The sequence below is a fragment of the Molothrus ater genome, chromosome 22, assembly GCF_012460135.2.
Source record: "Molothrus ater isolate BHLD 08-10-18 breed brown headed cowbird chromosome 22, BPBGC_Mater_1.1, whole genome shotgun sequence".
In the NCBI taxonomy this organism is placed as follows: domain Eukaryota; kingdom Metazoa; phylum Chordata; class Aves; order Passeriformes; family Icteridae; genus Molothrus; species Molothrus ater.
In genome coordinates, this window is record NC_050499.2 from 2,184,372 (window position 1) to 2,208,459 (window position 24,088).

The 24,088-nt window shown below is 48.9% G+C and overlaps 1 protein-coding gene across 1 annotated transcript; it reads right to left on the minus strand.

Moving 5' to 3' along the window:
- Nucleotides 1-562: 562 nt before the first annotated feature.
- On the minus strand, nt 563-23,637 carry MSANTD2 (Myb/SANT DNA binding domain containing 2). Its single transcript, XM_036397290.2, has 4 exons — nt 23,158-23,637; nt 10,939-11,197; nt 8,852-8,912; nt 563-2,279 (listed from the first exon to the last, which is right to left on the minus strand). The coding sequence occupies exons 1-4, from the start codon at nt 23,635-23,637 to the stop codon at nt 1,427-1,429; spliced, it is 1,653 nt and encodes a 550-aa protein (XP_036253183.1). The 3' UTR covers nt 563-1,426.
- Nucleotides 23,638-24,088: the final 451 nt, after the last annotated feature.

A 24,088-nucleotide genomic window follows, 5' to 3' on the forward strand; every position in this document is an offset into this window, starting at 1 on the left:
CTGACCCTCACTTCTTCCAAGGATTCTGGGAACCTCTGCAGGGAAAGCAACCAGCTCTGGCCGTGCTCACCCCTCATTAAAAAAAAACCAGCAATTCCTCCAACAACGACCCCAGGAGCAAAGCCCTGATGGGAATATCCAGAGGGAGGAGCTCAGCACCTCCCCAAACTGCCCCAGAGAAGGAGAAGGATGTGTGGAAGGCTCTGTACGTGTTTGTTTGATTTTATTAGGACCGACACATTCATCGTATGTCACAACGTCACCGATGGATGAGCTCCAGGAAATAAAACCCACCGGCCCCGGCGGCGGCGCGGGGCTGGAGCAGGAACACGCTGAAAAGGCATAAATGCGTCCTCCCCCACCCCCCTCCCACTCCCTCCCCCTCCCCACCTTCCCCTTCTCACAGCTTTGATTGTATCCATAAGCAATGGGTCGACAACAAAACAAATAAAAATAATCATTGTTTTTTCCCAGCTGCCAAGTTGTTCTCACAGAGAGTTTTGGAACCCGATTGAAAGGAAAAAAAAAAAAAAAAAAAAAAAGGAAAAAAGGAAAGGGAAAGGAGAAGAAGAAAAGGAAAAAAAAGGGTAAAAAGTGAAAATGAAAATAGAAATAATAATAAAAAAAATAAAAAGAAGCAAAAGAAAAAAAAGGAAAATGATAAAGAAATTAAATTTAAAAACCAAACAAAAATGACAAGATAAAAAGATAAAAAGATAAAAAAAGAAAAAAGAGGAATAGAGAAAAAAGAAAAAGAAGAGAAAAAGGAGAGAAATAAGAGAAAAAAGAATGATTAAGAAAAGACAGTAAAGAAAAAAATAGGGGTAAATTAAGAGGGAAAAAAAAAAGAAAAAATAAAAAAGCCAGGAATTATTTTAATGTTATAAAAATAAAATAAAATAAAATAAAATAAAAGCAGATATGGCAACGCTACTAAGGATGTGGAATACGTCACGGAACCCAAAGTCTTTGCAGGCAACACTGTTTGGAGAGAGGAGAACACTCGATGGTGAAAAAAGTGAAGTTCTAAATTATATACAAGATATCTAAGGGTGGCTTTGAAAAACAGTCTCCGGGCTGGGAGTTGGGGTTTCCCTCGCCGTTATCTATTGCTTATTGAGTCAGATCCAGAGTAACACTTAGAGACGGATGCATCCAAATGAGACACCGTGGAATAAAGGAAAGACCAAACCCTCAGCTGCGGTATGAAAACGCCGTGTGCACTGTCCCATGTGGAATGTACCGAGGGCCGTCCCGCGGGCCGGGCGCTGCTCCCGGCCCCGCAGCCGGGCCCGGCGGGTGGGGAGCGCCCGCGGCCCCACGGCGCTGCCAGGCGGAAAAGTCCCCGTGCCCCGATGGGAACGGACAGGATCCGAGTGAGATGGAAAACGGGGCGCAAAGCCCTGATCCTTATGAAGGACGAGACTCAGTTGTTAAATTTTAAGGGGTACCCGATGGCTTTTTCCAGGCACTCTACCAAAGAGCCAGCAGACAGAAAATCCCTCTCCACTTCCACAAATTTGATGTAGATGGATTTGGGTGAGACACCGGGCTCTACGACGCAGTTCTGAGATAAAAAGGCGTTGATCCCGACCCAATCTTTGCTGAAGGTTTTGGTGTTTGCCTGGAAGTGTAAAAACAGGCACTGCTGGAGAGTCCGGACCTCGGCGATGCCGAGGTAACAGTAGATAATCCGGGCAGATTCCATATCCACCCGGAGGGAGGCCTGTGGGGAGGGGACCTCGAGCTCTCCTGGAGTCTCATTGCCGGGGTCGGGCGCCCGGTGCTCGGCCAGAGGGGAGGGGAGCTTCTCGTGGCACTCCTCATATCCAATGGCGTACAGGCCAGGGCTTTTTGGGATCCCTCCTGGTAATAAATACTGCACCACGTTCCCTCCAGTGGGTTTGGAGTGAGCGATGGGAATCCAGTCGATCTCCATGTGCAGCTCCAAGCATCTGGCTTCGCTGATGGTGATCTCCAGGAATTTGTAATAAACATTTTTCCAGTTCATTTTCTGTACTCGGGTCATGATCACCCGACCCTCCGGTTTTTCGGAGTTGAAATATTCCCGGAGCCGCTTGCCCAGGGGCACCTGGGAGCTGATCTCGGCGTAGTGGTAACGGATATCCTCCTTCCAGCGGGTGTTGTAGCCAATGCCAAAAATGGCCAGTTTGTTAGAAAGGTGGAGCCTGGAGAAGTCCGTCCAGCTCTGAAACAGCTCCCACTTCAACTGGACCGACTCCAAGATTTGCATAATGTTCTGCATGACGTCACGCTTCCTGGAAATTAAGACACAGGGAGAGAAGGATAAAGGCATCAGAGCTGAAAGCTTTCCCAGGGAATGCACCAACATTCAGAAAATATTAATCCCCATCAGCTTTCTTGCTTGACTTTTCTTACTATTACATTTCTGGGGCAGTTTATAGGTTGTAAACAATGTCCTGATGGGGGAATTCTGAATTAATCTTGACAAAACAAAAACAAACCCAACCCCAGCTCCTCCTGATATCAAAGCATCTCCAAGGAAGCATGTATCTGGCACTGCTGAATAAACACACACTGGGTCATTCCTTACAATCCTGGGCTCTGTCAGCACATGAGTCATGAGCTGCATCCCAAACTCACAACTGCCACTCAAAACAGTTCTGCCTCGTTGTTATCCCCAAATTAATGCCAGCAAATAGGACTGTAATTGTAAAAACCCCAATGGGAGCATGAAGCCACTCCCAAGGGCTCTGTCCCAGTGCTGGGGTGGAAGCACAGCCCAAGGGACCAAACCGCTGGAGCAGAAGATGCTCCCAGACACATCCCAGATGCTGTGGGATGGGCAGTGGCAATCCCTCCAGACAGCCAATTAAGAAATCCCCACGATCCCAAAAATGTGTTTTCACTCCCAGCAGCAAGGTTTCAGAGAGGGGTTTACATCAGGAGAGAGCATCTGTGTGCACCTGCAGCGAGCTGGAACAGCTTCCTCCAGGATAAATGAGACCATTAGGGTGTAATTAGCTGGTAGGGAGAACTCCTAATTTGGGAAGTTATTGTCCTATAATCAAAGCTGTAGAAGATAATGCAACTCGTTTGCTAACGGAGAAACCTCTTTGGTCCAACAAATGGGACGTAAAAGATCTTTCCATGCAGCTCTCCTTCCTTTACCTGTTGTGCCACATCTGGAAAGCTGAACTGTGGAGGCCACTGCACTCCCAGGAGGATTTTTTCTCTTTCCACATCCCAGCAGGAGGATATACTGTGCCAGGTGACACAGGTCTTGTGCAGGGCACATGCAAATTTCCCTGCTCCTGCAGGTTCCTCAAGATCACTTGAACTCCCTAAAACCAGCCCTTCCCAACAGCTTCCCAGTGGAGTCCAGCACCAGACTGGTGAGGGACATGGAGCCTCTAAGAGCAGATACAACACCCCACAACCAAGGCTGACTGTGGCAGGTGCATTCCTGCCCAATAAATCCCTGTGGGGTGTAGGTCTTTTTCCATCATAATGTATGTAAGGGTTCAAAGAAAACTGGACTGGGAGCTGCAGAGCCTTCCTGTGGTGCTGGAGAGGCCCCACTTTAGAGCCTTTCATTCCAAAAAACCTTTTACAGGTCTAACTACAAGGCACGTGATTCTGGCAAGGTTCTCCAACTGCTGGGTGTCCTCTGGGCTCAGGACACAGAGCTCTGGTTTGATGTCTGATGGTTGGTGCACACCATCTGCAAACCTCACCTGTGCTGTCCAAGCTCCCTGAGCATCCAGGTTGGGACAGCTCCCTCCTAACAGTGACACCAGCACCACATCCATCACCACCTCATCAACCTCACCTCGAAAGACCTTCAAAGGCATTTTGGGAAGTACATTTCCACCACAACTGGAGTGTAACTGAGTTTCTAGACCACTGAGGGACAGGCTGGACAAGCAGAGCCCTATCTGTGCCAGGGGTTCTTAAGAACATTGATTCCATCAGCACTGAAGTTCTGTTTCTTACTGCAAGTTATTCCTGAGTCAGTTCCACTACCCAGCAGCAACAGAGAGAAATCTCAGACAAGAAGAATGTATGTTTACCCCAAAACCATTTCCATTTACTCAAACACTGTGGCAAAACTCATTTAAAGCTTCCCTGATGCTTTGCTACACTTGGAAAATATCTTTTTGAGGCTTCTGGAAGGGCAAGTTTACCTTCTGGGCACAAGGGGGTAGGACAGCCAAGGGGACAGGGCAGTGCTGGAGCACAACTCAGTGTCTCAGCACTGGCACACACACTCCACTCCTGACAGCAGCTGAGCTCCAGTTATTCCCTTCCCAAGGCAAAGACAGGAGAGCACAGCGTGGGCAGGTTTTCATTCAACAGCTGAGGAGCAGAGTGAGGAATGAAAGCAAAGCCCCCACCATTATTAAGTGCACTATAAATACTCTGCTTGGTTTAGCTCGGCACAACCCAGACCCAGCTCGGCTGCATTAGTCACTGCAACTGCTCCTGCAGGAATGGGCATCACTGCATGGGAGCAGAGCTTCAGCAGCAGACTGAGAAGGGCTTCCCACAAGGAACCCACTGCTTCCAGCACAGAGGAGAACAGGGAAAAATGAATTTTAAGGAGTTTTGCTATACAGGTTTAGCATCTTCTCACTTTTGCCAGGACCCGACTTGGCTGAGCTTTGCATTCCCAGGCTGTATCCAGGATCTTGACAACTTAGCCAAGCAAAGGTATCATCAGCAGTAAAATTACTATTATTTAATTATTTATTATTTTCAAATGTAATTTTCATTCATTCAACGATTTAAAATTATTTATTAAACATGTACTTATGTGTTTGCTTTATTTGTATGGTTAATATGATTAATTTTTTAGGAGGACAATGGGAGCTGAGCAAAGGGTGTAACCTGTTGTGTGTCTCAGGACAATCTCACTTTTCAGCTGCAGAAGGTGCCCTAGAGCTGGATTTTCCCTCATCATCAAACCATCACCTCCCTGCTGGAGTCTGGGACCTGCATTTCTTCCTCCTTGGAAGCTTTTGCAATTCAAATGAGGAAAATCTTGAGACAAGAGTAGGCGCAAATTTGTTCTAAGGCAGACTTCAAAGGGCCCAGAACAGCTGCTTGCAGTGAAGATCCACAAGCTTTCAATAGTTCATCTTCCCAAAGCCAGCAGTGAATCAAACCACTTCTCAAAGTCTCTAAGTACTATTCACTTTTCAAAACAGTTTATTTGGAGACAACAGCCAAGGGCAGGCAACAGCAGAGCCGACATGGGGAAGGAGTATCCTGATGGGGTTTGGGACATGGACACAGGTTACCTACTGCCCTCTGCTTCCCATACTGTCAAAAATAAAGTGAAAGGTGGGAAGTCCCTGTGTGTCACAGACTCAGAACACTTTGGCCTGCAAGGGACCTAAAAAGCTCATCTCATTCCCACCCCTGCCATGGACAGGGACAGCTTCCACTATCCCAGGTTGATCCAAACCCTGTCCAGCCTGGCCTTGGGCACTGCCAGGGATCCAGGGGCAGCCCCAGCTGCTCTGGGCACCCTGTGCCAGGGCCTCACCACCCTCACAGGTGTGAGGCCATTTTTCCCAACTCTTTCCCAATATCCCATCTAACCCTCTGGCACTGGGAGCCATTCCCTGTGTCCTGTCCCTCCATACCTTGTCCCCAGTCCCTCTGCAGCTCTCCTGGAGCCCCTTCAGGCCCTGGCAGGGGCTCTGAGCTCTCCCTGGAGCCTTCTCCTCTCCAGGTGAGCACCCCCAGATCTCCCAGCCTGGCTCCAGAGCTGAGGGGCTCTGGCCCTTGCAGCACCTGTACCCTGCCCCCCTAGAGGAGCCCATGGCTCTCTCTGTGTCACTTGGAGACACACTGCCTGAGTGGGGGCAGCTGTGCTGTCCCACATTGTTGGCAGGTTCAGAGGAGATGGGATATCTGCCCTCTGACACCCAGGCAGGCCGTACACGTGCTGTAACTAACAGCTATCCAGAGGATGCCCACTAAATCCCTAAAGCCTTTTTTCCTCCCAGATTTATAACTCACTTTTCCCCAGCCCTTGCAGTGTTTTGGGGCTCTGTTACACCTTATCCTCATCCAGCCCTCCTTCACCCAATCATATTTATTAATTGGTGCTTGGGGAACCTGGTCCAGACATTCCCTATCCCTTTCTCCTTTGCTCACATCCATTCCCATGCCCATAGCACTTGGCTACATGAGATGATGGCAAAAAACTTCCTGTTATGAGCACAAGCAAACTGCACCAACACAAACCCAGCACTGCCCAGGGCAGGGAGCTCCTGGAGCCATCACTGTGCTGGCTCCATGGGGATCTGAGGAGAGAAGGAGACACCAGTGGTGGGGTTTAAACAGCTCTTGGCTCTCACACAAACCTGCACTGGCACCTGCAGCAACGTGCTCGCCTTCCCTGTGCTCCTGCTCCATGACTGAGGGACAGCCTGGGATCCAGAGGGATCAACGGGACCAGCTCAGTCAGTGGCCTTGGGGAATCTCCTGAGGGTCAACAAGGCCAAGGGCAGGTGCTGCACCTGGGCCAGGGCCACCCTGAGGATCATCCAGGCTGGGGATGAAGGGATGGAGAGCAGCTCTGGGAGAAGCACTTGGGGTGCAGGTGGGGGAGAGCTGGACAGGCCCTGGCCCAGAACCCCCCTGTGCTGGGCTGATCCCCAGCCTGGGCAGCAGGGCAGGGGGGGATTCTGCCCCTCTGCCCCCCAGCTGAGACCCCACCTGCAGAGCTGCCTCCAGCTCGGGGGTCCCAGCACAGGAAGGAGCTGGAGCTGCTGGAGGAGCCCAGAGGAGGCCACGGAGATGCTCCAGGGCTGGAGCCCCTCTGCTCTGGAGCCAGGCTGGGAGAGCTGGGGGTGCTCACCTGGAGAGGAGAAGCTTTGGGGAAAGCTGGGGAGGGACTTGGGACAGTGGATGGAGTGACAGGACAAGGGGGAGTGCCTTCCCACTGCCAGAGGGCAGGGATGGATGGGATATTGGGAATTGGGAATTGGGAATTGTTCCCTGTGAGGGTGGGCAGGCCCTGGCACAGGGTGCCCAGAGCAGCTGGGGCTGCCCCTGGATCCCTGGCAGTGCCCAAGGCCAGGCTGGACAGGGCTGGGAGCAGCCTGGGACAGGGGAAGGTGTCCCTGCCCATGGCAGAGGGCTGGAACGAGATGAGCTTTATGGTCCCTTCCAACTCAAACCAGTCTAAAATTCTGTTTCTCTATGTCCAGAAGCATACCACACGATTCACCAGGATTTGAATGATTTCTGGAAACAATTTCTGCTGAAAATCTGCCCTTGACCAAGAAGGCAGATGAACCCAACTTTGAAGCAGGCTATCTGCATTTTAAAATGCTGTGCAATGAGGTGAAAGAGTCTGACAACCAATTATCTACTGTGGCTTTTAGATTAAATTTTATTTTTTTAAGATAATAAATAAATACCCAGCTTATCTTTGTATCAGCTGTGCATCTTCTGACTGCTTTTAACCTACTGAGTCAGAGTTTACAAGTTCCTTCTCCTCACAGACAAGGGGGAAAGCAGCTTTCAGCAAATCTGTGCATTGGAAAATGCTCTGTGCTTCCACTCTGCACGTAGGACAAGTTTACCACGGGCACTCTTCACAAAATGCCCCAGAGTTCAAAGCCTCCACTGCATTTTAGAGGGGAATTTGGGGGGGAAAATGAACATAAAACTCTGAAAGGTCTCATTTACCAAAATCTAATTCAGCTGTTCATGCACACATTAAAACTTGGAAGAGAAGATTCATGTGGTCCAAGCCTTCACCTCAGAAAATTCAGGATTATTTGCTACGGAGCTCCTTAAAGGTAAAATTATTCCAGAACCGCACAAAGAAACTGTTCAAAGTGGCAGTAACAAAGTTGATACTGAAAAAAGCTGTTTTTCTCCAGGTTGTCCTGGAGTTTGTTAAAATGAATTAGCTCCATGTGAGGAAGAAAGTCACCTTTGGCTATGTGAATATCCACCTGAAGTGAGGAGTCTGCTGAAGCTACACCACTGCCACGGAAGCTTCTCGTGAATTATTTTTCTTTTAAAATTATTTTTCTTTTCTAAAGTTATTTTAAATTTCTTTCTCTTTTTACTTATTTATATTAAATTTTTTAGATTTTTTTTTTTGCATTGAGTTACAGTACAAAGCCTCTGTTCTGTCTGATTCATCAGGGATGTTCTGTTGCTGTTCCCAGTGCTGGTGACCTCCTACCCTACAGCAGCTGATTTTCTACCATGGAAAATCCCAGTAATACTAAAACCCACTGGTGTGGGAGTTCCTGTGAGGAACCCCAAAGGGTCTGTGAGCCTGGGCTCACTCCCACTGCAGACAGACCCACAACCACCCCTAAAGGCTGGCAGAAAGCTGCCCTGGACAGAGGAAATAGAGCACAATTCCTTTCATTTTTGGGAATGCTCTGTGTTATTGTTGGAGAGGCAAGGGAGAGTCGCATGCTCAAAGCATTCAAAAGGCTCCAGTGTTTGCTAGATTAAACCCAGCCAAAAGGTTACCAGTAAGGTCTGGAAAGTTATAAAAATGAAAGTCAGAGACTCCCAAGCTTTGGCATGCCTTCCCACCAAGGAAGGGAGCTCCTCTTGTGGATTCTATCTGTGGTCTCAGTCCTCACATCCATGTAGTAAGTCTCATTTTGCTTGCTGAATGGCAAAGCCAAGGAGAAACAGAGTTGTGAAGCTTTTCAGCTGTTCTGAGGTAATGGGAATAATGCATAAAGCAGATTCAACTGTATGAATAGTCTTGCACAATGTATTTATAATTATAAACAGAAGTTTCAAATATCCTCCCCTCCTGCACATTATCCCCAGGGAAATACATTCCAGGGTAAAACATTCATAAATTACTTACTGCGTGTCTTCTGAAGATTCCTGTTTTATCTTTAATGTTCTTTTCGTGGTAGGCATTTCATCTGAAAGGTAAAATTCCAATACATAATTAGATTTTAAATAATGTTCTTAGGGCTTTTTTTTTTTTAAGAGCTTGAAATTAAATAAAAAATAAAACTGAGTTGCTTCCTAAGCCAGGCAGTCTGCTGGAGTTCTGCATGAGACAGCTCCAGCTCCTACACCCTCTGTAATTGATTGAGTTTTTCTTTAACTTGGAAAAGATATGGTCATTTAAGATCTGAATCTCTCTCAAAACCTTTCATGGACAAGGCTCCAGCCCATTCATTAAATCACACATTGACAGAATTGCAAACTACATTGTTTCAAGGAAAAAATAAGAAAAAGCAATTCTGCTTCTAATGGCACATTTCAAGAGGAAGCAGCAGCAGAACTGCATCTGTGCTCAATTCAGACCTTGTGTGCCAAGTGCTTTGCTCACAACTTCTGAGCGTGAAGGGCATCGTCAGCCCGAGCGCACGCAAATGTCCCCGAAACTGGTGACAAACCAGGAGATCCCAGCTTGACTCACCATAACAAGCCACACCAGACAGAATTAGCCATCATTTACATACGTTTTGTAACGTTTTCTTCTCCCCACTGTTTCTCTCCCACATATTTCTGACTTTTAAATCCCCCAGGGAAGGAGTCTGAGGAACTGGAACGTGGTTAACAGCCAACTTGCAAATTTTAACATTAAACTGCGATCTCAGGCTCTTCCAAAGCATCCTGACTCACCAGTCCCCCAAACACAGATGTGTACAGATCCCCAACTGCATCTCCTCTCCCTCTTTCATCCTATAAATGGGGAAAAACAGCTTTTATACAATTCACCTTCTTCACCTGCATCTCCAGTGGATCTGATCAGCTTAAAGTTCCTGCTGTGAAAAAAGCCCTGCTCAGGGAAGGGAGGAACACACACCCATAAGAGGAGTAGCTTGAGAGAAATGTGCCTCAAGAAACCCACTTTGTCCCAGAACTGCTCAGATTGGAGTGTGTTTTCTATCAGGGATATGCTACCCTGATCTGTTTAACAAAGTTCAAAAAGCCATGAGCAACAATTAAGCCTCCAAATTAATTTAAAAATTGACTTTTAGGCAGAGACAGCAATAATTCAGACAAGAAAAGTACATGGAAGTGTGGTTTAGGTCTCAAAAATCAAGTGTGAGTTCACTTGCTATTTTTTCATTTTAAAAAAGGCCAGACCTCTGGATATAGATATATTGACATGTTTAATATCAGTATATCAAGGCAAATAAGAAGAAAGAGCAACATTTTTTACAGTTGTTGGTGTTGTCAGCATCAGGCTGAAGCCCTGTTCACAATTTAAGCAAATGGTGTTTGAATGGTAACAGGTACCACCGAAAGGGAAAATATCTCTTGAATCCCAAGAGGGAAAGTAAAACTGGGAGTGAAAGGACAGACAGGGAAGGTGTCACCTCAACTGTTTCTGGGCAAACAGCCCTTCTTTCCTGCAGTCCTGATCCATGATTTGCTTCTGATTAAGTGAGGAATTTCTGTCCCTTTTCTCCCCAAAGATGCGTTTAGCACTGTGTGTCACAGACATGTTTTATGAAAAATCCTTTCCTTAGGATTTTTTCTCCTGAGAAGCTGAGAGGCCTCAGGAACAAAATGTAAACATTGATTATTTGCTGCTGTGGAATGCAACAGGTGCATCTGGGATTGGTCCATGTTGGTTGTTTCTAATAAATGGCCAATCACAGCCCAGCTGTCCAGACTGTCTCGGTCAGTCACAAGCCTTTGTTATCATTCTTTTTCTATTCTTAGCCAGCCTTCTGATGAAATCCTTTCTTCTATTCTTTTAGTATAGTTTTAATATAAGATATATCATAAAATAATAAATCAGCCTTCTGAAACATGGAGTCAACATTCTTGTCTCTTCCCTCATCCTCAGACCCCTGTGAACACCGTCACACACCGTGAGCACATTCTGTCCCAGAGGTGAAAGCTGGTACAGAGATGTGTGTGCCAGATCCCCAGGAGCACAGGTGAGGCCCAGGGAGGGAGATGTGCCAAGATGGAATTTCTTACCCAGCTCCTGCTCGCCGGTCTGGTAGCAGTGAAGATCCTGACTGTGGTTTCCCCAGTCCTCCTGAGAGTATTCCTCCATCGTGCTGCCATCTGACTCCAGCTCCTGGTACAGACCACTGCTGTTGATGAGGACAGGCTGGCAGGGCTGGGAATCCCATCCTCCCTGCCCAAACACCTGCTCCAGCTGCTCAAAGGTGTAGCTGCTTTTCCTCTTGCCCACACCGTGCTCCTTGACGCGGCTGTAGCACCTGCGGAGGGTCTGAGAGAGAGAAGCAGCTCAGTCAGGGCTGTGGGGCTGGACGAGCACACAGGCACTCACACAGTCAAACAGGCAGAGTTTAGGGCTTTAGGGGTTATTTCTGTTGGTCATATTTGCCCCACGCTCATGAGCAATGCTCCCAAATTAATCTACACCCACCAGGAAGCATCATATATATCCAACATTCCCGCTTAGCGTTAACATCTATGACACAGGACAAGTTGTGTAGCAGCTACAGATTCCTCAGATTTAACTTGGGTAATTTATTCTCTTTCTCACTTAAAAAAAAAAAATAAAAATCCCCAGATCTCCTATGGATGCAGGGAAAAAAAAAAATACCAAGAGCCCCCCAGTCAGAGACACCAATCAGCCAGGAAAATGCACACCTACTACAAGGAGGAGAAAGCAGAGCTGGTGTTGTGCCCACAGCTTGGAGAGGGGAAAGCAGGGAGGAGAGAGAAAGGAAAACAGAAAGATTTCCCCCAAAAGCAAAGACAGTCCAACCTTCCTTACTCTGGTAAGAAGACACAAGGTACAAAATGGATATGCCTAAGCTATTCAGCTAGGAAAATATTTATTACTTACATATTTTTGCATTCCTTACTAACTCACTCTGTCTCTTGTGAAGCTGCTGAAATTTAAAAGAGGTCAAATCAATAATGCTCCCAGTTCCCAGACTTTGATATCAAGCATCAAGTAAGTAACAGCACTGAGGTGGCTTGGTAAGAGCAGTCTCTCAAACAGAGCTGGGGCAGAGCCTCCCACACAGATGCCAAAGCCTCACCCAGTTCTGGTGATCCCTTTGACATCCCACATCGAGGGCTAAGCCACTTCACTGCTGCTGGATAAGCCTATGGTTCCATCCATGTTTTCCCCCTAATCTGGAGCAAAAGACAACAACTTGGGGGTAAAAAAACTAAAGCTTTCTATACAACCCTCAGTGTGGTTTTAATTCTACCACTGCTCTGATTTTGAAAGACAATTATATGCCCAGGTTTTCTGTGCCTTAGGTATTTTTTCAGATTAGTAAACTGCTAGAGAACATTAACTTTTTAAAAAAATTAATTTATCAGATTTCTGAGGTTCTAACTTGAATGGCAAAGCTGTCTCCAGAAATCAAGAGAGGCATTAATTTGGGAAGGACTAATCCTGCTCCCTTGCTTTCTGCAGGAGGACTGTAATGGACACATCATTACAAAAACTACTTGGTTTTTTTTCCCCCCAAAGAAAGGAACTTTTAAAACTCCAGAAAGCTGGAACCTACCTAATGCTCCTCATACACTGGTTTAACAGCATCAGCAGCAAAGGGATACATTTCTAACCAGTTTCCTCCTGAGATTCAGAGCCCTGGGGGCAGAAGCAAAACCGCTAAGCAGCAAGTCAGTATTACCCTGCTGTTTTAAACAAAAACACACGAAAACAAGACAAAATAAAAAATAACCCATATAAACACACAGGCAACAACAGGCATGAGTTATTCCACGGTTTAAGGTGGAACCCTTCCCACTTTTGCCATAACTACCTCAGGATAAACAGGCAGATACTCTTTGGATGGACACCAGCACATTTTAACTTGCTGTCTGTGAGCAGGGTGGAAAACAACCTGCTGTGGCAACCTAGCACCAAAACCCAGCCTAGAAACCTGTTGGTATTTGCTGATGCAAAGAGGGTTCCCTCAGGCTGGGGTACAGATACATTTGGTTGTTAGAATTCAGCTTTCTCACTCCAATTTCTCACTGTTCAGCTCAAATCTCACTGACCAATAAGGGCAAAGTCATTTCACTCCCAGACTCTAAAATCCACCCAAGTTAAATTTTTTAAAATTTATTTCCCAGGCCCCAGTTCTTGTACCTGCGCCAGCTTATCCATAAAGAGTTAAACATGGATTTAGAGCCTCCAGCTGAATTTATTAGCAGCTTTCAAGTGAAAGAAAGTGTTTCCAAAGCATCCCTACACTTGGCCAAGCCCTCTGGGAATGCCCCACACCCTCAGCCACTCTATTTTCACACCCTATTTTCAGCATGTGCTTCAAACATCTCTCCCCACCAATGGGGTTATGGAGGATCCCACACTAGGTTGTAGCCTAGTAGTAATTAATTATTTCAGTCAGGCTGCAATCTGGCTTATTTTACTATCAAGATAATTTAGCAGCAAGTCAATGCAGACAAGTAGAAAAACTAAAGGGAGCAACACAGGAAGGGGGATGAAAATAAATGAGCAATAGTGTGACTGCTCATTACTTGATACTTTTGGGGGTACTGCCCAGATGCTCACCTGGCTGTGTTATCTGCAAGCAGATAGCCTAAAATTTGAGGGAAATAATCTCAAATATAGGTCTTTCCAAAGCACCAAAGGGCCTGTGGCTAAGCAGCTGGTGGCTCCTTGGTCTTGTGTGCTGGAGAATCAAGATTCCTCCTAGCCCTTTCTTCTTGGAGGCTTTCCCCAGTCTCTCCAACAGGCAGCCCCTACAACTTCTCCTGATGTTCCCTCCAAATACCACGAGTCAGCCTTGCTTCATGTAAGTCCACAGGCTTCTCTTCTTCAGAGAGCCTGGTAAGACCTAAATAATTGCTCAGACCTCAGGAAACCTGGACATTTTATAATCCTCAACCTTTCTCTCACCATTTTACTCTGCTCTCCAAGATCTAAGATCTGGTTTTTCTTACGCACCTCCTCTACTCCTCCCGGTGTCCAGCTCAACTCCTGCTCCGTGGTTCCTGAAGTGCACATACACAGATTGATACAGATACAGAAAGCAGGAAATTTAGGACAAGTAACTGAAAACAGACCTGATCACTGCCCAGTGACTGCTCAGACTGGAAGAGACCGAGGCTTTTGCTTATTGTTCTGCAACACTGCCTGCAACACGAACACACATTATCCCCACTTAAATTATAATCAGGAAAACCAAAGGAGGAGACAGTCACAAAGCTCATTGTGGATTTTCTCACCATTTCTAACTCACGAGTCCTCATCTCTACAAGTGAAGCCACCGAAGAACCTGGAGCTCTGCAGGAACTGCAGGATGAGGATGAGAAAAACCTTTAGGAAGGCTGCAGACATGGTCCTCCTCCCAGCAAAAAATAAGATGAGGGAGGACCAGACCACAGCAAGCTTTTTATATATAACCTGAGGTCATCCAATATGGAATTCCAGATCCCTGATCTGAGACATGCTCTTATTCAGGGAGAAGCTATGGGCTCTGCAGAGCAGTTTGGTGGCCTGTGGCTGTGTCCATATTCATCTGTTTAAGTTGATTCATTTATAGCAGCCTAAAGGGGTCCAGATATCCCAGAGCACCACCTAGCACCACACTCAGCTTCAAAGAGGCTCTTTTACTTAATGCAGAGGAGTTCTCAGCTTTATATCCTGAATAAAGAACAGGAGTGCCAAACAGCTCCCTCCCTCATCATGCCAGGATACTCACAGGAAACACAAGACGAAACTACATTGGGACAAAAGAAACAGCTTTTGAAGCCTGGAGTGGTTATAGGGGACAGTAAAAGGTCTCAAAACCGCCATTTTTAAGTTCCTGGGAGCAAAAGGTAAAAAATCTGTGCAATAACTTCAGCTCATGAACTTTTAGGTTAAAAGCTATGTGCAAGGCAGGAGAACACAAGACTTACATGGGGTATTGCCTCAACAAGCCCCATTTCTGTGGTTTATCAAAAACAAAATGAGAAGAGCGGCACCTCAAACTCTTGGGAGAGCCACACACCATTGCAGGAAGGCAGCTGATGACACCAGTGCATCTCCAGCATGAGGCCCCAAACAGGAATACCCCTCTGCAGAATGTGAGAGCCCAGCACTCAAACAGACCCCCAAGAGCTCAGGGTCAGTCCCAGGAGCTGCCACAGCCCAATCTGCAAAGGCTCCAGCCCCACAGCTGGCTGCACATCTGCACTGTCCCCAAGCACAGCACTGGGGACACGATGGCTGTCACAGTGAATCACTCTCTATACCAAACAGCAAGGCCTTGCTTGTGTCCTGATTTACCCAAACACACAAGGACTTCTTGAAGGATTTGGCTCTGGTACAGAGGAAAAGAGATGGGAATGCCCTGAGGGGAGAAGGGTTGGGGGTAAATATAGACAAGCTGATTGTCTTGAGTGAGGTAAGAACAAAGCTCTCTTTGGAGCATGAAGAAGCCAAGTCACCCTGGCAGACACAGGGAGGGGGATATCAGTTGAGGCAGGGCAGACTCGGGTTTTTGTTAGGGAGAGCTGGAACTGAACAAAGACTCACAGCCACCACTGCCAGTTTCTAAATCACAATTAAACATAATACAAAACAAACCCCTCTTGCCTGGACAGGAATTATTTACAGAAGCTCAATTGCAGAGGTCAGCCCCCATGAGACAGGACTTTGCCAAGAGTGAATGAAGCTGGGGTTTAACAGGCTGGGTCCCACCAGGGTGAGGAAACCAGTGACCTGTGGTGGTGTGACAGCAGAGCCCACAGTGCTGTGGGCTCAAATCAACAACCTGGGAAGATGCTCCACTGCCTGCTGCTAGCAGAGTACTCAGGAGGATCTTCAGACCCTCAGCAGGGATTTGTGGCTAATCAAGCCAGAGCCCTAGAGAGGAGACTCCAGCACTGCCTGCAGAAAGGCTGGCAGCTGGGCACCTCTGTCTCTCAATGCTCCTGGTTTTCTTAAACCAGAACTGGATGAGAAGAATAGGAATGAACCTGTTAGAGCTTGAGAAGGCAGAGAAGCACCACCCTCCTCCAGACCCACCGAGCCAAGGACTTTGTAAAGAGTTTGGATGTAGTGGGTGGTCCTCCAGACAGAGCTCAGCTTGCAGAGATGACAGAATCACAGAATATCCTGTGTTGGAGGGACCCACAAGGACCAACCAGTCCAACTCCTGCCCTGCCCAGACACCCCAACAATCCCACCCTGTGTTCCAGAGTGTTGCCCAAATGCTCCTGGAGCTCTTGCAGGATCAGTGCCATGACCATTCCCTGGGAAGCCTGTGTAGGTACCCAACCACCCTCTGGGGAAAGAACCTTTTCCTGATATCCAGCCTAAATGGATGAGATGCCTGGGTGAGCTTCAACCTGCCCCTGGCATGACCTGCTCAAACACTACTTACTTTGGAGCAGTGAAAGCCACACCTGAGCAGGTCACCTTGCCTTTGGAATCAAACTCATTCCAAAAATCAAACTTGAAGTTGCATGCATCTGCTTGTGATCAGGACAAACGTCATTACACCACTCACAAAACCAGACCTTGAAGGAAAACCCAAACTGCAGCAGCCTGGATGAAAAGAGGTCTGAGATGTACTCAAGAAGTCACGTCTGTGCAAGCCTTGAGAGACCACAGACTCAAATCTCTGCTGCTCCTCAAGTGAATGGAGGGAGACCACAAGCCCATCCAGCAGAGGAAGAGCAGCACAAATCATTCCACAGGTGGGAGGGAAAACACTCCTGTCCAAAATGAGCTTCACTGAAGTGCAGAAAGCATCAACATGGGCAGCACCACAAGGGAAATGGCTTGTGTCATTCAGGCCCCTTAAACACTTGACATCCAACAGTGTCCCAGCTGTGTGTGATCCTCAGGTCTCTAGAGGAATGTCCACATCACTTCAGCTGCGCTGTGAACATGTTACCAGGGAGACCAATCCCTAAATCCATGGGAAAAGCTGGAACTGAAATACCAAAAGTGGCTTGAACCCCAATTTTCACCACTAGTGGTGAAAGGTTTGGTAACAGGTGAGACCACAGCAGCCCAGAAAGCTTTGTCTGCTGGGCCCCCAAATTTACACACTCAGAGGGAGTCTGAGAGGAGGTAAGCAGGAATCTGCCCCTGTGAGAGCACTTGAAGCACAGTGCAACAATCAGGAGGATTTTTAACATCTTCCCAAGTCCTCCATGGTCAGAGAGTACTACAGGAAAAATTGTGTGTGCCCAGTCTAGGATTTAATGTTCACAAATATCCCTAAATGAGATTTAATGCTCAAGTTTTGCCAATCTGTCCTCCTACAATGAGTTCCTGATCATCAGCTGTTTCTGTCTCAACAAGACAAGCTCCCAGCTCCCTCTGGGAATCATTCTGCACCCATGGAACGAGCAGTGAATGGCCCAGGTACACCAGAATGATCACATCAGAGTATTATAGACAAACACCACAGCTGCAGAAGCCACTGGATTGTAAAGACACTAGTCCTGCATGTGCAGTTCAAGCAGATTCTTACCAGCACTCTGCAGATACCCCAGCTGAGAGCAAATCCAAGCAAGTTCATTCCACATGACACTCACATCCCAGAAATGCTCCTCTGCCACAGCCCCACAGAGGATTGAAACAATTAAATCTGCTCTTTGTCACGGAAGGGTTTATTTTTTCCTGCTGTAAATGGCAACAAAAAGTTGCTCCCACCTACCAGAGCACATGAGATCCTCCAGTGAGAAGCTGGGCTGCTGGGAGGGATTCAGGAATGGCAGGAACAGCCCAGCCTGGAAAAGCCAGCACATCTGAATCTATTTAAGCCAAGGGAAGAAGGAGAGGTAACCTGAACACCTACACACATCACAGCCCAGGGAGTTAATGGGATGGGGACCTGGGACTGAGATAAACTCAAGATAAAGACACCACATTCAAAAGAAATAGAAACCCAGAATCATGGAATTGGGCTGGAAGTGACCTTAAAGCTCATCTTGCTCCACCCCAACCCTCCTGCCATGGCAGGAACACCTTCCACCATCCCAGGGTGCTCCAAGCCCTGTCCAGCCTGACCTTGGACACTTCCAAGGATGGGGCAGCCATAGCTGCTCTGGACAGCCCATGCCAGGGCCTCAGCAGCCTCACAGGGAAGAATTGTTTCCTAATATCCCATCTAGTCCTGCCCTGTCACCGGGAAGACATTCCCACTTGCTCTGCCACTCCAGGCCCTTGTAGAAAGTCCCTCTCCATTGTGGATGGTTGACAGGTTGCCATGAAATGCACCCAGGCTCCATCATCTGACATTTCTGAATCACCAAGACAGCCCCTCCACTGACTGGAGCCAAGGAGGGAATTCTGGCTGGAATCCTCTAATGTCCAGCAGATCACAGCAAGCATTGCTTCTGAGACAGCTCTGCTGGAGCAGCTTTTCCTGCCTTAAAAACAACTCCATGCAAGGTTTACAGATTGTTTACATCACAGATCAGCTAAAACCACAGCCCCCTTACAAACAAGCTCCACCATCATCATGTTTGTGTTGCCTAAAGCAAGAAATACCAACAGCTGAGTCAGGTTGATTTTCCATCCCTTCCCATTTCATGTGGGTTTGGGGCACTCCCATCTATGATTTGTTCTTTCTGAAGAACTCAACCAACATCTTCAAGGTATTTCTTTTCCTTTTGAAAAACAAATTACTTTTGTGGACAACCACAACCCAGCCAAAACCTCCAGTCACCCATCTGGGTGGGGGGGGAGGAAGTTGCTACACACAAAAAACCCCAACAACAGCAGAACTGGATTGGTAGTGATACTTGGGAATTCCTGCAGTCAAGAGTTAAGATGTTGGAACTGCTTCTCTTTGAATCAATGGGTTGGCATTGACTCTGGCAAAGGCAAAATAAAAGCAGAACTCACATTTCTGCAGTAGCTGAAGAAATGACATTTTAAAAATGCCCTGAAATTAGTTTTAACAGCAGCTTCTGAGAAGGGATTTGTCTCTGCTAGGCAAAGGCTCTCCAGCCAGACGATTTCCAGCCCTGAAATGCTCTCTCAGCCCAAGTGAGCAATGTGCCATCAGGAGGATGAGTCTTTGATTCCACCTTCCATACAGATGCAAGCAAGAGAAGCAGAAAATCTCCCATGGGTTTAAAAAAAGGCCTAAAATCTGCTATTGAAGAACAACTGCAGCCCATTGTTTCAAGAACATTCCTTTAAAACAAAACAAACCTTTACTTCCTGAAAACACCCCCTGACTCACAGAGCTCTGACTGCAGCACCTGAGCTCACCTGTGCCTTCCCAGAGCATCCCACCCCTGCAGCCACCTGGGGTGGCTGGAAGAGGATGAACTGAGGGAGTTCCAGCACACTGATGGAACATGTTCCATGTACCCCATGGACTGTGACCTCCAAGCTGTGTGGCCTTCACACAACAGCTTCACAGCTCAAGGCCAGGGCTCATTTTCCCATGCTTCAAGTCCCAGCAAACCTCCTGCTCCTCAGTTGAAGCATCACCCAGTGCAGGGCACAGGATCCCAGCAAGGTTTAGCCAAATATTCCATCACCTGCCTTAAAATCCCAGATCTAAGGTCAAAGCTGAAAACAAACAGCTCTGTATGTGCTGCTGTGGGAAGGTGATGAGTTGCAGGATAGAAAACCAGGTTAAATCCTTGCTCAGGAACATAGGGAATAGGAAAGGGCTGGATGGAAAGAACAGAGTGTCACTGAACAAGCAAGGATTAAGGACAGAACACAATTTGAAGGGATGAGGATGCTATGGAATACAAGACAGCTTTTCTGGGAATGCAACAGGCAGAAATCAAGATGTTCCATTCTTCCTGCAGTTCCCAGCTGCAGAGCTACCCAAGCCACAAATCTCAGAGCCACCAAGTCGGACTCAAGGTCTCTTTCCAAAGAAAAAGCTGCTGGAACATTTATATGTGAATCCCTAAATTTGAAATGCCAAAATTGTCCCTAAATTTGAAACAGACCCTCCCAGAGCAGCTCCAACCTGACAGCAGCCTCGTTCCAGCTGCTGATGTGCAGAAAAGCACATGCAGATGGTGAGAGACAGACAAAAATCTGCACTGGGACCTTTCTGCACACCCTGTTTGAATTAAGAGAGAATGCACCCATGCCATACAACTGGAAAACCCTCTGCTTACAAGGTGACTTGTTTCTTTCCAGCTCAACTGGCTGTTGAGACTCAAGATTTGGCTGTGTCCAGGAATGCAGGTGTTCCCAAGGAAAGCAGCATGGCAGCCTTATCTAAAATTCATTTAAAAACCACCTGAACCTGGAATGTTTGAAGCACCATTTATTATCCACCAGCAAAGTCTCAAGTTTCTGGCCCCTGATGGACATGAAGCATCCTACAAAATCATGGAAACACAGAACATTTAGGGTAATAAATGGAACAATGCAGCTCCTTCATCCCCATCTTCCCAGTCCTGTTTTCAGTGTGGAGGATTCCAAAGTGCCTGTGCCCTCCTCTTGTTCCTGCAGCACATGACAGTCCTCCTGCTCCATCCCAGAAGAATCCATGCATGACCCCTCCACATCCAGGAGTAACTTTTGTTTGTGGTGGACCATGGAAATGACAATCCTGCCTGGAATCCTACAAAAACTGGGACTGTAGGGTTGGTAACAGCTACCACAACTATCTCAATAATCCCTGTAACAAGGGAAATTCTTGACACCCAGGAGAGCTCACAGCTCTCAACAAGGGCTCATTTCCAGCAATTCCAGGCCAAAACCCATTGAGAGCACAAAGGCTTTGGAAAAGCCACGTTTCTGCTGCAGCAGAGGACTGTGCTGAGGAAGGCCCTCCCTGTGGGGATCCAGGCTATGCAAAGTTTGGGTGGATGGTGCCAGAGACAGCAGCATTCCAGCAGCTGCTCCTCCCCTGCACATGGCCTGATGAGAGGCCAGGCTGTGCACAGGAACCCTCATGGATGGAACACAGATAATTCCCTTCCAGCTGGCCAGTACAGCGTTGAAGGAGAGCCCACCTCCATGTTCTGCAATCTAGAAACATCTAACAGGTCTGTCAGGAGCTGCTCTTGGTGATAAATATCAGCCTTGAGCTCTTTTTCTGCTGTTTGATGGGTGGTTTCTTCCAAGCTTGAACATTTCAGGGGCAAAGATGTGTTCAAGCCTCACTTCTGAAGGGAAAATGGGAGAACCCTCAGGTGCAAGGAGCTCAAATTGCTGGGAGTCACCAAAATGCTCCTAAAATCAGCTCCATCCTACAGCACCATCCAAACCCAAAGAGCCAGCTCTGGGCTGTTCTGACAGTGAGATGACACCTCACAAGCTGCCAGCACATCCCAAAACTGGGGCTGAGAGCCTCGACAGCACTGACTCCCATCACAGCCCAAAACCACTGGACAAAGCCAGAGCACCTCAAGGAACTTTTCCATCATGCAACTGCCTCTGGCAAAGCTCACAGGTGATTCAAGCACCAAGCACCTTGAGAGCCACCAGGAAAATTCACAGAATGACCAGGTTAGAAGAAACGTTCAAGATCATCGAGTTCACCCCAGCCCCAACAGCTCAACTCAACCCTGGCACCCAGTGCCACATCCAGGCTTTGTTAAACACACCCAGGGATGGGGACTGCACCACCTCCCTGGGAAGAACATTCCAGAACTTTATCACTCTTTGTGTAAAAAACTTTTTCTTAACATCCAACCTAAATTTCCCTTGGTACAGCTCAAGGCTGTGTCCTCTGGTTCTGTCAGTGCTGCCTGGTGAATGAGGGACTCCAAGAGGCTTTGCAGTGCAGCAACTTTCCTCTCCAAAAATATTTGGGTGTGTTCAAGGGAAAAAGATCCCTGAGCAGCAAATACACAGACATGAGGGAAATACATTGAGAACCCAAAACTTCTATAGAAAGTGGGTTTGTTTTGAGTATCTATTTCCAGGACAGGCTGCTCTAATCAACAGGGATCAAAGTGAAAATCTCTCACTCTCAGACATTCCTGATGCTGCAGCATCTCTAATTCCATGTATTTTGCAAATTAAAGGCAGCCCAGGTGTACACACCTGAACAGCTCCAGCAGGTGTTTTTAAGGGATGGGAAGAGGAAGGGAGAAACAGCCAGCCCACTGAGCCCCAGCAATAACAACACATTTATTCCTCACTCCATCATCATTGGAATTGGCTGCAGGAGCCTAATGGGTCAGGAAAGGAGAAATCAGAGCCAGAGGGAGATCAGAGTGTGTAAATCATCCTCCCAAACATCATCCACATTTACAAACTCAAACTCCACAGTGATTTCCACATCATCCAGTGTCTCCTCTCTGTAAAAGCAGGATGCACAAAGCAGCTGCTCCCAAAGCAGGAACCAAACCCAGCCCTTTTCTCCCAGGGAATGATGGAACTGGAAAGACCCCTCTGGAGAACACAGCCCATGGAGCTGTTTATCAATTACTCAAGAGGTCTGTGAAGCCACAGAACGTTCCTGTTGAGCCATCAGACTCTACAAAACAACTCCACAGCAAAGGACAGAGCCAGGAGTGCAAGAGCAACCAGAGCCACCCCTTATTACTAGGGGAACTGGGAGCCCTGTTTTCCCAAGGGGGGTACAGGGAGCAGCCAGAGCCAGCCCCTCATGGCCAGGGGATGCTGGAGGACACAGGAGGGGACAGCGCCAAGCACAGCACCCACAACACTTGGGGCCAAAGGAGGACACCCAGGAGAAAGATCCTGCTGGGGCTGTCCCCATGAGGGGACACAAACAACTGGGATGCTGTGTCCCTCCCCACTCAGGACCATGGGATGCTGCCACAGCCCACCCACACGAGAGGAACTGAACCCCTGGGAAGCAGTGCCCGTGTCCCAAAGGTGCTGCTGGAGGCTACAGAGACAAGGCAGGGACCCAGAGGATGTGGCAGCCAGGAGACACCAATGGAACCAGGGGAGCCAGGGAATGGGACACCCTGCAGCCAGGACAAGAGGTGGGCTCAGTGCTGGGGACAACTGTGCCACGGCCAGAGAACGCTCCAGAAAACTGCAGCATGGAGACCCCGAAAGGCCAAGCCCTGGGGACACGGTGCCCCCAATGCCAGGGCCAAAGGACAGGCTGACACCCACAGCCAGCGCCAGAGGATGCTCAGGGCAGATCCTGAGGGACTGAACCGCCAGGACGCGGTGCCCCAGCCCCAGGAGCAGAGAACGCTCAGGAGAGCAGCTCTGCGAGGAAGCGACCCCCGGGAGCTCACCCAGCCGCGGGCGGGCACGGGGACCCCCGGCCCACCCTCCCCTCCCGTCCCGGGCCGCGCCGCCGCCCCCCAGGGTACCTTGATGCGCTCCCGGCACTGGGACGGGGTGCGCTCGTAGCCCAGCTCGGCCAGGGCGCGGGAGACGCGCTCGTACATGGCGGGCCCGGGCGCTTTGCTGCCGAACACGGTGCCCGCTCCCTCCAGCTGCTGGTACCGCGCCTCCACCAGCCGCTCATTGCCCCACACGGCGATCAACGCGTTGGTCTCCGCCGGCGTCCAGGACATCCCGCGGCAGGCGGCGGCCGCGGCGGCGGCGGCGGCGCCGCCGGGCGAGAAGGAGACGGAGGGCGAGGCCCCGCCGCGGGCGCCCAGAGCGGCGCCGCCGGCCGCCGGCCCCGCGCCCAGCGGGGAGGCGCCGCTGGGCGTGGAGGGGTCGGACAGGCTGGGGTTGCCGTCGCTGAGCGCGCCCGGTGAGCCCGGCGACAGCACCTCCATCTTGGGGACGCGGAGCGGTGGCTCGGCCGGTGGGAGCTGCGAGGAGCCGCAGGGCGCCGCCATGATGGGGGTGCGCACCGAGCGGGCGGAAGTGACGCGACGGTTGGGGGAGGAACTTCCGGCAGCGCGGGGGCGGGGCGCACCGGGGAGGGGCGGTGCCAAAGGAGGCGGGACCGTGACGCGAGGGGGCGTGACCATGACAATGAAAGTGGCGGGCGGGCGGGGGCGTGGTTCCGTGTAAAGGGGCGTGGTCAAAGGCGGGTATGGGGCGGGGCACGGGCGTAGTGGGCGCGGTTATTAAATGGGCGGACACACCGTTTGTGTGCTGAGTGGGCGTGGTCTATGGCTGGGCGTGGCTCAACCTCAGCACCCCACCCAAAGTGGGCGTGGTCCTGTGTGGGCGGGGCAGGGTCCCCCCCGACCCCTCAGGGCAGGGACCCTCCGATCCCTCCCTCCCATCGCCCGGGATTTGCCCTGGCCCGAGGACCCCAAATGTGCGGCCGAACATCCCAAA